The 15,648-nt window shown below is 35.9% G+C and overlaps 1 protein-coding gene across 2 annotated transcripts; it reads right to left on the bottom strand.

Moving 5' to 3' along the window:
* Positions 1–883: 883 nt before the first annotated feature.
* On the bottom strand, positions 884–14,195 carry UFM1 (ubiquitin fold modifier 1). Of its 2 annotated transcripts, XM_028107454.2 has the most exons (7): positions 14,106–14,195; positions 13,973–14,029; positions 9,661–9,718; positions 6,119–6,158; positions 4,715–4,747; positions 4,445–4,535; positions 884–2,905 (listed from the first exon to the last, which is right to left on the bottom strand). In XM_028107454.2, coding segments are annotated over exons 1-6 (249 nt in total). In that variant the 5' UTR covers positions 14,108–14,195; the 3' UTR covers positions 884–2,905; positions 4,445–4,476. The 2 variants fall into 2 exon arrangements, with proteins under 2 accessions (XP_027963255.1, XP_027963247.1); XM_028107446.1 differs by lacking the exon at positions 4,445–4,535.
* Positions 14,196–15,648: the final 1,453 nt, after the last annotated feature.

Here is a 15,648-nt window from a genome sequence, read left to right as displayed (position 1 = left end):
CCTGCTGCTTTATAAACAGCCTTGGGAACACTGAACAGTCAATTCAGAACTGCTCCATTAAAGTGTATTAATGCTTCCAAGTTCAAAACTATTTCAATGCCTTGGGTTAAAGACATGGTAAATATTTTTAATATCTTAATTTGGGGAAAGGGGGCCTTAAAGGGACTGAATTTTCTTCCCATTAACTTTCCTTTCGAATAATTTTAAGAAATAAAATATCCACAAAAACTATTGTATAAACACTTTAAAATGAGGTTTTACTACCAGTGAGAGAGACTGTTAGCTAGTGTCTCTGCACTTAGCTACTAGAGAACCAAGAAGTGGATGTACACTTTCCAAGATTCTAGAACATATCCTAGTCACTTCTACTCCTTGGACTTAATTTTGGTCATCTACAAAGTGAAAAGGTTGGCCTTATCATTTTCAAACCCAGCTGCACAACAAGTATCACCAGGACCGCTTTTTGTAAACAGAGATTCTTCTACAACATACCAAATTTAAGGATTCAAAACTTTAGGGGTGATTTCTAGATATCCGTATTTTTAGTTCTCTGGGTGGCTCTGATAATCACTTAGGTTTGGAACCTATCAGCCTACAAAATTACTAAAATCGCTCTCTTTTTTGTTCCTGAAAAAGGACTGGCATTTGGAAGTATATATTCATTTCTATGACCTATGGTGATTAATCATCTTTGCCCCACCCCCACCTTTTTTTGGCAACATTTGTTATACACTGGCTCAACAGGTGTGCTGATTAGGAGCTTTAATAATGAGGAGTACACAAAACAGTTTACAGTATGACAAAATGTATTTCCCTAAAATATTAATTATGTACCAATAATGTATTTAAACAAAATACAATACTTCAAAACATTCTGCACAAAGAACTTAGAGATCACATTTATTTAATAACAAATATCCAGTTCTTTAGGAAATGTTTTTAATTTAAGGACTTACTATAACAAAACTTTCAAAACCAAGGAACAAAAATATTAAACAAATTACTTTATGGCACAGGACATCATAACTTATGTAACACAGCAGGCAGATTTCGTTGTACAAACAGGATGGAGGGAAAGCTAAATTAAAAAATTCAGAGAATGGGTATTCATAAATTTCTGGTTAACTGAGGCTTAATGATATTAAGAACCTGGGGTCTTTGAGCAACAGTTTTGTTTAGAAAAATAAAAACTCCCCAAATATTAGAAGCATACTTTTCAACCTTTACAATTCAGAATCTCACTGTTCATTTGTCAAATATATGACAACATCTGGTTAATTTCTTAAACTACCAATGTCACCCTTGAGATGCTGACCCGGTTGCATCTCCTTATACATTTTTTTCCCAATGAACCTAACGCCTATGACAGGGAAGATAACTGAAACATGCTTAGATAAAAATTGGTCTTAGAGATAATTTATTCATGAATAATTCAGCAAGTACTTACTGAAAGCCCACTCCATTTCCAGGTCTAAAAAGAGCAAGACAGACACAAAGCCTGCCTCCAGGGAGCTCACCATCCAGTATATAGCAGCAGGCCAAGCACTGGTTCCGCATCACTATGAACCTTCCTTTCATCTTTCAAAATTTGCATAGATACTGATTTCCTCTCTAAGGGCAAATAAAGTCTTCCCTTATGCATATCATTCTTTAGATTATCATAAGGAGAATTCTGAAGTCTGTGTGTTGACAAAGCCTCCACTTTGCTTTCTCTAATTGCCTTCTGCTCCTTCTGACAATGTCAGATATTTTTTCCCCTTCGTTCTCCACAACACACTCTGCACTTTTGCCAATCCAGTTGGCTTTTTCTGTGATGCTTTGCTATAGCTTTCTGTTCCCCTTCACTGTGTCTTTTGTTTCTCTCCTCCTCACTAGAAAACTGGTCATTGGGGTTTCCCCAGGATCCCTTTCCTGACTTCTTATTCACTTGAGTGACTAAACTTAAGTTAACCTCCTTAAATGTTGGGTCTTTAGTAAGTATAATAATCAGCATTTCCAATTAGCATTTCCTAGAGCTCTGTTAAGAATTCCAGATCTTTCCAATACTCTCTTCCTGAATGCTATTTAGAAATATGACCCTTACAATAAGACAAGAGTTTCTTGAGGATTCCTGTTTTAAAGGTTGTATTCGGAGACTGACAAAGGATACACAACTTAGCAAAGAACGCTTCTAACTTTATTCTCAATTCTTACCAAGTAGTGGATTCTGCAAGATCATAGTTAAAACTCTTTGGTGTGAGGTATCAATTTTACACAAAAGGGCTAGATCAAAAAATTCAATTTTGGAGTCTCTGATATAGTTTGAAACTTAAGAAAACCTAAATGATAAAAAGTTAAAGATAGTTACGTATTCATTGATTATGTCTATATTCTTTATCATGAACAATATACAATTGAGAATTTAACTATTTTTAAGTGTGTAAGTCAGATGCTATCAAGCAAACTGCCATGTATGACCCATAGTCCTTTTAAATGTTTAACTCAGACAAACAGGAAGATTCAGTAAACTTCAATTTTCCAAATGTTCTCAGAAAGAGTTATCAGAAGCATCCACCACTTACAAAACACAGCTGGATAATCCACTTAGCCCGAATGAACTACCTGTGTGTGTTGTGAGGTAGCAATGACAGACTATGATCTTCTGTGGAGATGATAACCTCTATGCATAAGCAGTCCCTCTTCACAGGAAGAGTGTGAATAACAAGAAGGGACAGAGTTACCCTTCATTATTTCATCAACTACTGGTGTTTTCATAGTGTTTTAAATGCCTGATTTCAGTTTTACAACAATACCAATATTTATTTGGAAAGGTCATCTTATGTTCCAGGTAGCAGATATTAACAACTTCCAACACGATCTCTGGGAATAATTCGCAGTTCTGAGCCATGCTTTAGGAAAACATTTCCTACACAAACAAACAAAACATAAAGTTAGGTATTTAAAAAATGACAAGTTACCTTAACATTCCAACAACGATCATAATACAAGATACAAAGAAGTGTAAAGTAAGTAGGTACAGAAGCTCAAATATTTTCAGAATCTAACTCCAAGCTTTTTAAGGCTTGTTCCCATTCCTCTCACATCTTCACAACCCAACCAAATGTCTGAAAATTTTAAATAAGAACACTAGCCACAAAAGTGCTAATGCATACACTCAGCAAACACCAATGTAATTTAACCATCAATACTTGCTAATTTATTACACAATAAAATATCTGAGGACAGAAAGAATAGTAAATTTTTTTTTTAACATTTTATTTATTTTGACAGAGAAAGACAGAAACAGCGAGAGAGGGAACACAAGCAGGGGGAGTGACAGAGGGAGAAGAAGACTCTCCACTGAGCAGAGAGCCCAACATGGGGCTTGATCCCAGGACTCTGGGATCATGACCTGAGCCAAAGGCAGACGCTTAACGAATGAGCCACCCAGGCGCCCCAAGAATAGTAAGTCTAAATTACCACAAATGACAGAGGTTTAGAAACCTGATCTGACCTATTTTTGCTCAACTGCTTGCTGAAATTTTCTTCACGACCCATGATATGCACATTTCAACTTTTAAGGGTAATACAACAGGCAGCATGTTACAATAAGCGCTAACTCAAATTAGTATGAACTACTGAACATTTCTACAGCAAGAAGAAATAAAACCTTTAAACCAAAGTTTAAAGACATCTCCACAATAAAATGCCTCATGGTTTTCAATAATCTTTTTAATTTAATAACATTATATACTTAAAACTACTGATTTAAGTAAAAAAAAAAATTACAATTTTAGGGTGCCTGGGTGGCTCAGTTGGTTAAGTGACTGTAGCTCAGGTCATGATCCTGGAGTCCCGGGACTGAGTTCTGCATCAGGCTCCCTGCTCAGCAGGGAGTTTGCTTCTCCCTCTGACCCTCCCCCCTCTCATACGCTCTCTCTCATTCTCTCTCTCAAATAAATAAAATCTTAAAAAAAAAATTACAATTTTAAATCCCTCTTCATTTTCTATACGGTTAAATTTCAATTCCAAGGCCTTATGAGGACAATATAATTTTTTTATAATACAGAAGTACTCTAGAATGATTTAAACATAACTACTGCTCAAATAGAGATCACATTATATTAAAACATGCTTAATTTTAAAACACTGTAATTAGATTATAAACCAAAAAAAGCTACATCTAAAAAATATAAAACTACCTACTAAAAAGTTTAAGATCACTTTTACTTTGCCTGCTTGTTAGGACATCAATATATAGCACTGTATAATACCAAGTTTGAAGCTCTGAGTGTGGACTAAGTCCCCTAAAAGACTGTACTTTCTTAAAATAACAGTAACAGCTAGCACTTCCTGAATGCTTACTATGGATAATGCAGACCTGTAAGCACTTCCCATGGACTACCTCACCACTATCATATAAAGGTAGGTCCAAATCATTATTCCTGAAAGAGTACGATCTTACCGTCACTTTCGGTTCTATGTATTAAACACCTTTTAATGCTTATTAGTGAGGTTTTCTCTTTCTTGTAGCCAAAAGCATATATAACTGATACCTGTAACAAAACAAATTATTGCTCCAAGACACAGGTAAAGACTCCTACATAACCCTTAAAAAATAGCTATTATCCTGGTAAAAACCCTATCTAGTCTAATTAGAATAAATCACATGTTCAGTATCAATTGACACGCACAGCCCCACCCACATGTCCGTGAGTTTCAGACAAATACTCACCAGCAGTCTGGGCAGGATTTATTCCTATTCCATCTAGAAAAGAAGTCATAAAATTATCTAAGTGGTTTTATTTCTAAAGCTAAAATGGTTTAATGTAACAAGAGATTTGTCATTACTGTGTATACAGGCACAAGCCAAACAATTTAAATCCAAAAACATGAATGACAAATCTTTCAGGTAAGTTACCTGTTGAAATATGTTGAAATAAATATCCATTATTATTATGCATTTACACATATGCTGGATTAGACAAGAACACCTGTCAAGGCCATGATCCTGATAAGTTCCACGGAAGACAATGTATTTTACCACACCACACCCAGTGAAAAATAAAGTCAAAAGCACTTTTATGTCCTTCATCATTTACATATTGCTCCCAAGGCATAAAATCTCCCCAAGAGAGCCCCCAAAGTCATTTAATTCAAGCTGCAGTGACACTTGATGAAACTTTACAAAGCACTTTCCTAACAGCTAATTTGTAAACCTAAACCTTTCTGGAAAGTAGGTCAGGTAGCAAAACACTGCAATATGACAGCATATGAATATATGTTTCAGAATGAGAAATTCTGTCGTATCTAAACTAAAGCATGCTACCATGCATTAAACCCATGTTCTCTTAGACTATCCTAACTGCACATGAACCACTGGCCAGCACCAACAAATACTACCTTGTATTTTTGCAAGATTGTGAAGGCCTTCCCGCAATCTTTACTCTTCATCTTATTTCAGTATCTTCTCACAGGGTTAGTTCCATCACAATAATTACAGTATTCTAAGATATTCAGAATTTAAACTATAGATCTAATTGGATAAAATCCTCATTATTTCAAGCTTGTAAGAAATAGTTTACCACAGGAAAGCAATAAAAAGCTATAGCAAAGGTACATTCCCATGTAACTTCCTATATTCTAAAGCATCTACAACTTATTAAAAAACAACAACACACCTTGTTAAATAAAGGGAAAAGTTATTTTTAGTAATAATCTGGCATGAAGTGGTAAGGACACAAGATATTGTAAAGTGCTATAATATATCAGAAGCATAAAGAAACTGAAAAGAGCTCATTATGGACAATACCTATGTATATCATTTATGTTAATATAAACTTTGGCCTTTTTAAGTCGATTTTAATTAATTTGACTTTTTAAAACAATTTCTATAGCTCTGAGGTAATAGTTTTAAAATGATTTCTTACCGGGTGCCTGGGTGGCTCAGTCGGTTAAGTGACTGCCTTCCGCTCAGGTCATGATCCTGGAGTCCCGGGATCAAGTCCCACATCGGGCTCCCTGCTCAGCAGGGAGTCTGCTTCTCCCTCTGACCCTTCCCCCTCTCATGTGCTCTCTCTCATTCTTGCTCTCTCAAATAAATAAATAAAATCTTTAAAAAAAAAAAATGATTTCTTACCATTGGTAATAATTGCACTTGTTGCTGCAGGAACTTTAAACTAAAAAGGAGAAAAAGGAAAAAAATTATTTTTTATTTTTGTAAAAGTTTATATAAAAATATATATAAATATTTATATACATAAACTATAAAAGATGGTTAGCAAGGATGGGGTACATATAATCAATTCTATAATCCTAAAATGTGATTTATCTTTTAGGATAAATAATGTCATCAAAGAAAAACTATTAATTGGCTTATATTTAATGAACAATATTTTTTTCTAAATACTGCATTTCACTGCATGTAGGACACCAGGGATTGGAAAATGCATCTTATTTTATGCATTACAGAAAAACACTGTCAATAAATCTACGATCGATGTTTACTCTTTCAGACTTAGACATGTTATTTTTATCATATGTAACTCTCTTGCATAATCAAAAATAAAAGCAAAACACTTGCTTAGAACATTCCTAAAATTTCTCTGTAGAAGCAGTAAGATCAAACAAATGCTATCTTGTATTTAAGGGAAGACCAACCAAAGCTCAAATTCCCCTCTGAATGTATTGCTGACTTAGATTTCACAGGACTGCAACAGTCTAATTATGCCACCAGGAAATAACAACTAAGTTCAAGTGGGTGCAGATGATGTCAACTAGACAATTATGTGACTGCCACCTGGCTAATACTGAGAGTAAGACTCCATTGATCTACTTCCAGAGGTGTAAAAAGATTCGTTTTCTGAATCAATAAAATGTGGTATTGAACTTATTGGTAGCTAAAGGGAGAAGTCCTAATTCTTTTGAGACCAGCAGTTGTCAAAATGTGTTCATGTACACATAAGTTCATTCATTTATCTAACAAATATTTATTAAGTACTTCTATGCTTATAGACTAGTTTTATAGATATTACAGTTGAGTTTTGTGATCAAATAAATCTAGAAAACACTAAAGTAGTATTCTTTTCAAGATCAACTAATATGCAGCTAATATAGTTGATTTAATGTTAAGAAGGAAATGGTGAATAAAGTATTTCCCATACTCTTTGGCCACTAATTCTAGTTTTTCGTTATTTTTGTTGTTGTTGTTTTGGTGGTTCTAGTGGCCTTGGAAAATATTCTGGGAAATGCTGCTCTGGGAAATGTATAATGGTCCATATACATAGTTAAGAAAAACAACTAAAAGTTTACTTTAAGTTATAAATTAAAGACTCAAGTTTTAAAATAAAAATTTATGCATGAGAACAATACCTGTTACTGGATTATGCACCTGATAAACACATAACTTCACAGTCTATATGGTCCATTTTTATTTGTAAATGTCTTTTTAAAGATTTAAAAAATTAAAATAAACCTAACTTAAAATAACTTCAAAATGTGCTTTAATAAATATTAAAATACTTCAAGTTATTTATAGAGATTGTAATACTTAATAAAACTTAATAAAACATCTCAGATTTCTAAAATTTGAGATTACAAAGTTTCTAGTTACCCTATTGTCTTATTCTTACATTATGTCCATTTTAGGATAAACTATGCATTTTTAGTCACCTCCATATAGTGGCAGCATATTTACGAACATTAAAAACCATAAGCAACCGCTGACATAATTACTCCCTTTTCCAGAATGTAGTAGCAACTGTTTAGCAGAAATCTGGGAAGCATCACTAGTGATGTAAAATTCAGCAACTATTATGTTCATCCTACACTACTGACAAGTTTCCTTCTGGATGCAAAGTATTTCATGCTCCTAAATTTTCATTTCTTTTCTTTCTCAGACCCCTAAATCTTGTAATTTAGGATGTTAAAAGGCTATTCTCAGGTTTTCACAACTCACTACTTAAATTAATTCTTACTCCTATTGGGGAATTTTCCTATTTTTTTATTGAGAGATTTTACTAGGGATTTAAATCCACAGACTCAGTTTGTCAAGTCAACTCGTCTTCACTGTAAGATCCTATAATGTCTCATCTTGTGAAAGTCCTTCTCATTGCTGCCTGAAAGTCATAACCTTTCTAAAGGTGTAACACCCACGATTCATCAATGGTTATAAGCTACATTAAAACCTCAATAAATATATGCAGCCATGTGAAATTTGTAAGTGTATTTTCTATTGCACGTCTGTTATGATTTTTTTATACTTTCACCAGAAGACCAAGATCACAACAATGCCTTTGCCTTACAAAGAACACATATAACTACAAAATATAATAATAAAATATTAATTATAGCTCAAATTGACATACTTCTTAAATTTGTGGGATCTGCTATGCCCCAGAACCAGGAATAGTTCTTGCAGGTGATCTGTGCAGCAGAAAGTAATGCTGATGCTGTACTCAGATTTGTTTCCTACCTCTTTTTAGTTATTCTATATGGGTGAAAAAGATTAAAAATTGACTATAAAACAAGTACTACCACTTTTCAGTTCAATTCTGAAGGAGTGATAAAGGATGTCAGTGGTCCCAGACAGTATCTGTAACTACTGATGGTTTGGCTGATTTTCCACTAATAACTTAAATTCAGGGTAGGATTATGGGTTAAGCCAGTTTATTTAGTTACTAAAATTATTTTTCTGTGACTATAAACTTTTTTGAAGATTCTGAATCAAAACATTTGGATTTGAGTTACTCTAGATTTGTACAGCACTTTTAACTTCACAAAATATCAGTAAATGCAATTATATTTTTACTCAAAATCATTTAATCAGACAGGAAGGATAGATATTAATTACTCCCATTTTACAGGATATGAAATTTGAAGAAAAGAGAGATTGATTGGGAGGTTTGCCCATATCACACAAATAATTAATGACACAATTAAACGTCTCCCAAGTCACATTTTTATGCCATTTCCACCAGACCAAGCTACTCTTGTAGTGTTATGTCCAAAGAGCTTATGGATGCATCTGATAACTCCGGATGAAAAAAATCTTATTTCTTAAGAACCAAAAACCCAAAAATGTTTTAAAAGACTACACACTTTTAAAAGCAACCAGTTGACATGCTCATACATAAAACTTGAAAAATATGATAAAGACATTAAAAAATTCTAATTCGAGAATCAAAATGAGTAAAAACAGGTTTATGGACTACACTGTAAAATAATGTTGCTGTTTAAAAAAATTCCCATATCCTCATAATTTTTTCCTTATAGTTTTCAACGGATGCATTAAATAGAGATTTGTTTAACTCACTTTCCCTACTTCTATTAAGTCTTAACTTCCATTCACTTACTTCTGTAAGTAGGGCTTAACTTTTTGATAGCATAAACTTAGTAATGAATCCGCATGGAAGTGGTGGGTCAGAGTACATGCAAAATTTAAGACTTTTTCTCTTTTTTTAAAGATTTATTTATTTGAGAGAGAGAGAGAGAAAGGAGGAAAGGGAGGGAGAAGCAGATCAGGGCTCGATCTCATGACCCTAAGATCAAACCTGAGCTAAAGCCAAGAGTCAGACGCTTAACCAACTATGCCATTCAGGTGCCCCGCAAATTTAAAAAGACTTTTGAAAAAGATACCAATAAACTGCATTCCATACACATTGTTCCAATTTCTATACTTACTTCTTCTGCTGCAAACTTTAAGACTGCTGTGAAAGGTGTACTTTCAGGAACACTAAGTCTGCAAGAAGAATTAAGAATTTTTTAAAAAGCTGATTATTCTTAAAGCCGCTCGTTCCTTATTTTGGCTAATGTGGCAGACCTGGACAAAACTGTCTTTTGAGGCTGAAGGTTGTCTATTTTGACTGCACACTATGCTCATTAACTTTAAAATGGAAAAAAAACCAAACAATTAGTGTCATAATTGAGATGATGCCCACAGCTCCACCTGAAAATTAACCCATGTAGGTGAAACCTTATATATTTGCAATACTTTGATACAAAAAGATCTAGCGTATAGGCTGCTGCTTGTTTCCACAAATGGATTTCAAAAAGTCACATTTCTCCTTAGTCGTCAGTCCATTTTACCACCTCCAGTCCAAACACCTCTGCGCCTGATGCAGGAAGATCATCACTTTCATTTTAAGAGTCTAGCTTAAACTTCTCATGAACTTTCCAGTGCACTTTTAATAATCAAGTCTGAAATAGTAGATTAAACTGATGTAAATGAGTATGTTCACTATGATAAAATGTGAAGTGATTTTCTACCTTTATATTGTCATTAGAAAAAGGGCTTAATACAATCTGAAATAACATTTTGGAGAGTCATGTGTGATTTTGTTACTAACTTATGCAGTGTTAAGTATATGAAAGATTACTGATAAATGGTCAATCTGAATGAATTTTCCAATTAAAAACTAAAAATAGAATTGACATTATACCCTAAGAAAATACTTAAAAACAAAGAAAGAAGTTAAAAAATATATAAAAAGTTCCTAATGTGAAATAAATAAAAATGACTTAAGACTGTAAAACAGATTATCTTTCAAAGCAGGGAAGTGACTGGCAAGCTAACATTTCTCTTTGAAACTTCTCTATTTGTCACCAGAGTATTGTTTTTTAATGTTTTAATAAATTATCATTATGTAACATCTTAAGTATGTGTCCCATTTCTTCATTTAGTTACAGATCACTGAATATAAAAATCACTAGCTGCCAAAACACATTATAATGACTTCCCGTAGGAGATTCTTGGCTGCCACCATTCTACTTCTCCAAAATACCACTCAAGAGTGAAAATGGACATCATTTTTCTCCCTCTTCTTTCCTTGTTTTTTTTTGGAGACAATAAAAACAAAATTCTAAAGGACAGCCATTTGTTTAAAAAATATCTGCTAAAATGGGAATGTGATAGTATACAAAGTAGGGAATGGTACTTGGCAAGTATTTCTGTAGTACATTTACAGTTTCGAAACTGAGATTCATTTTCCTAAACTGCTTCAAAGGAACTCTTAAAACCTTAGGGTTTCAATTCACTTGTGAACTGCAGACAGGAAATGTCCCTGTAATACATACCTAAATGTCATACTGATATTCATTAAAATATGTTTCTATCTGTATTTTAAATTGGTGAGCCTGTCCAAAGATAATCCAATAAAAAAGTAAAATGAAAACATATTTTAATGCATGTTCTAAGCGGCAGAAAAATCAGAGAGGGACTGGGAGTTACTGTAACTCCACAAATTTTATCTAGATTTGGATTTGTTTTGTTTGCCAGTTGCATCATTTTGCAAATTTGGCGCTTAAACACTACACTGGTGTCTTGAAAAAAATGGGAATTATTCTGTATATTAAGATGAATTTTTAAAGTAAATTACTAGTAAATTTTCTTTTTAATAAATATTACATATAAACAGAAATATGACAAAACTTGACAAGAGCTATTATAAAGAACTGAGAATGAAGTTTCTATAGGACACTGAAGAAGGGAGAGGTGAACTCCCCCGACAATTACAGAAATCTTTACTGAGGTGACATTCTGATTATTAAAGGGTTGTTCGTCCAGAAGTGGTGGTCCCAAGACTGCATTCCAAACACAGAAAAGAACATGTATAAAAGCAGAGAGGACTAAAGGGCTTGCTTGTCAATATGTGAACATTGACTGAAGCTTTGATTAAGTAATCATGGTAGTAAGGAAGGTGAGAGAAGAGGTGGAAAGTGAGAATGAAAGATAGGAATCAGACTGAAAAAGTCAAAGGTACATTTAATTCATCCCATATATACAAGAGCACATTTGATTGAACATTTCTATAACCTAACGGCAATACCAAGAGTGAATCTATCAAAAAATAAAACAAAAAAAAACAGTAAAAACTCTTGATATTCCCCAGAATAAATGAGGAACTGAAACATCCTTTTTAGAATTCAACTATTAGTAATGTTAGAAACTCAAAGGACATTTTTCTATCAAAGCATACATTTACTGGCTTGGCAAGTGAAAAGGAACATTAAAAAGTCAAAGCATGTTCTCCCATAAATTTTAAAAATTGCATTTAATAGTACCCAAGTACTAGTTACCAATTACTTTGAATAGGATACATAGCATAACTAACCTTACACACACACACACGTTATACGTATTTTATATAAACACACACCCATATACAGATCATACATACACACACCAAACACTAGGTATGCCTATTATATTCATTCAGTCACCAATATTACTTGAACTGGTTCAAAATTCCAGGCACCCTTACAGATACTACTGCTGTCCTACTCTGTCCTTTCTTCCACCTTCTCACTTTTTTTCTAGAGAATATTTATACATTGATGAGAATAACCCAGTATAAAGGGAGAAATCAAAGATGATGAGAAGAGAGGAATCTCTGGACTCCATCTACTTTAATCTTGAGAAGACTAAAATAGATGAGACCCAGAGCCCAAGTGGTACAGCTGGTGTTTCACAGGAATAAAGTCATGTTTTCCTTTGTAATAGGATAGTGGACAGAAACTATGGGTTTATAGACATAGTAGTAACTTTATAGATGTGATGACGGAAAGATGAATTTTCCTCTGATGGCTTCGGAAAAAGGGAAAAGCACTGTAAAAAGTATTAATAGATTTTAAAAATTCTTTCAGAGAATAAAAAGACAAGCAAACCTGGGAACTGTAGCAGAGCATTCGGTACTATTGAGCATAGTTGTGAATTTTACATAAAATCCATCAGCCTAATTGTGTAATTTTCCCCAAAGACATTCAGCTAGGTACATAGTGGTTGAGTTCAGAGTTGGATGTTTCACCAAGCAAAACATACTGGGGAGAGGAGAACACCAGAGTTGAGGTGAGTGGACACCAGACAGAATGACCGGACCATGGACTCTAGGAGGGTAAAGCAAGGAGGAGAGGGTAGTGACAGATTTAAAAAGCAGTCTGATCAATGAATTAATTCCTTTTAATTCATTACTCTGAAATATTAGAGTAAATTAGATGTAAGAAGAAAATGTGGTCATCCACAAGAGCATACTTGAAAATGACACCTTAGCTGGAGCAGTTACTGAAAAAGACCTTAAGATTTTAGGCTGTAACCATGCATATTTGAAAGAAGGTGAAAAAAAGATTCATCTGGAGATCAAATGATCAAAAACGCTTAAGGGTAGGAGTTGCATGGGTCACAGACAGTTAAGTCACTGAGGCTGACAACTGCTAACAGTTTGGTTAAGTAGGTCTCGATATTAATTATTTTAACTATGCTTAAAATCCTATTGAAGTCTTGTCCTTTGCCGCATTTTATGCGACTTCCAGCTGCAATAACCTCAAAAATATTGATCTAAAATCACAGAAAATTCCGGATGAGTATGTAGTTAAGGCCGTGCCAATTCATCATTCAACTGCTAAAGGAGAAAAAAAGGCCTCGCGTGGATAAACTGCCCTATTTCTGCATTTCCCATTCCTACTAATCACACTTTATTAAATCCCAACATAGGAAGTGTATGACTTGAGGCTCATTACTTTGTGACGCCCGACTGTTGAGTCACTCACACGGAAATCAGAAGCCGGACAGTGATAAACGTTCAAGTAACTTCAGAATCTGAACTGGGCTGTCTTCCCCTACTTCCTGTAACAGCTGGTCAAGGCGGCAAAAGGCCCTTCCAATCAGGAGCAGATAAGGACTTCTTTAAGGACCCCGACAAATCATTAGAGTCGTCTACACGTCCTCCCGCTCCAACACCCAACCCAGGGAGTCCCGTGGACAGGTCACCTGTCAGCAGCAACGTTCCCGTCACACGCCCTTGCTCCCTCGCGCCGGGGTGAGCTGACAGTGCAGCGGGCGCGGGATGTCGCCTCTCAGGCTCGGGTGGGATCGGGGAGGCTCCAGGAAGAGCGAGGGAGTGGGAAAGGGATGGCATGCAGCCTGCTGGTGTGGAAGAGGATCTGGAGGCCAGCCTGGTCCCCCCAAGCCCGCAAGGCACACCGCCGCCCGGCTACTCACACTTTGTAAGGCAGCCGCGGGTCCGACGTCAGCGTGATCTTAAAGGAAACCTTCGACCTGAGGAGGAGAGCGGGAGAGAGTTAAAGTCCTGCAGCGGGACCAGGGGTTGGAATCCGGGTCAGCAAACACTTACATGGTGGAGACGCTCCCGGTGGAGATCCCCGCCAATTCCGCTGGTCTCCCACTTCCTCTACGCTGCCCGGGAACGCACCGCCCCACTCAGGTCCACGTCTCCCTCAGCAAACTGGGGGCCTCCAAAGTTGCTGTTGTCTAAGGCACTGCCTGAAAAACCGGCTCCTGTTGCTCGTGCTAGGCGGAGCCTCCAAGTTACAAAGAGCTACTTCTTTTGGATTTCAAGCTCTGAGACTAAAGCATGGATCGTACGGAAGAATATTTTTCTAATTGCGATTACGTTCTTCCGTATTTTCAGTCAGGCAATACCAATATGGGTAGAGACGGTAGGACTCTAGGTCCCAGCTGTCAGCCTGGGGCGGAAGGAAGAGCATAGAGTAGGCGGGCACAGAGTGAGGCGTGGCGAGGGGCGGGAGGTGGGCGGGGCTGGGGGGGGCCGGCGTTCCACGAAGTTGCTAAGGCAACGGTTCGCGGAAAATCTGGTGTTGAGTTCAAGAAACTGGAATCTTCGCCCCGCTTTAGTGTTAGTATTCTTCTGTCTTTCCAGCAATGCAATGCTGTTATATCTTGTATTTCCAATTTTTTCCCCTTAACACTTAACACAATATTGACGTCTAACTTCAACAGACAACGGAGTTATCAAGTTGGTGAGATAGACAAGATCCGTGTGCTAGAGAACTTGGAGTGTAGATGGAAAGAGCAATCCATGAACAGGTTTCCAATAGTTTGTTGTGTGGCCTAATTGGATTAAACCAGGGAACTAGGGTGCCGATCATCAGCATGTTTATTCAATTTAATAACAAACTTTGAATCCTTTCTATGTGGCAGGCAGTAAAGCTAAATGCTGGGGATGCTGGAATGAGTGAGATAGGTAGGTGCCAACCCTCTGGGATCTAACAGAAGTTCTTACATGTGAAGACAGACTGAATGTCCTCTACATGTATTACAAATCTAATCATCTGTGTTTGCAAGATAAACATCCCTCTCACAATGTCTGTAATGCCTTTTCTAAGAAATATTGGCAATGAATGACAAAATAGGAAACAGGTAAGTACTAAAACAATGAGGAGCTCTAGCTAATTTTTCAGGTATTATGTTAGATTTTTTTAAGGAGAGATATCTAAGAGGAATAGGGAAGCAACTGCAGTAGGAATGTTAAAGACCAATTTCTGTAATTTTGTATCAGAGTGCTGTTCTGTGGTCACAGCTCCCCAGGGGAGAGTGCTGACTCTGCCTTAGGAAAGAAAGGCTTTGATATTCTCATGACACTCATTGTGTTCCTCACTTAGAAAAATGCAGGTCTTGCCATAGGGAGAAAGCTGGAGGCAAATGTTGATTGATAGATTTGGGGATTGACAGGTATAGCATTAATAGCTGAAACTATGGGATTAGTTGGTATGACTAAGATTTTTGAGAATAGCAGTAAGAAGAAAACTACTGATCATGTCTACCTGGTGTCAGAGAGCCAAGCAATGAAGAGACTAGAGTACATACTTACGGTCTTTATTTCTAAAAATACATATGTATTTTTAAACAATATTTGC

This window comes from Eumetopias jubatus, unplaced genomic scaffold (assembly GCF_037043125.1).
Source record: "Eumetopias jubatus isolate StellerSeaLion01/CBP00866 unplaced genomic scaffold, mEumJub1_p1.0 scaffold_3, whole genome shotgun sequence".
NCBI lineage: Eukaryota > Metazoa > Chordata > Mammalia > Carnivora > Otariidae > Eumetopias > Eumetopias jubatus.
This window is presented reverse-complemented; position numbering and strand designations above follow the sequence as displayed.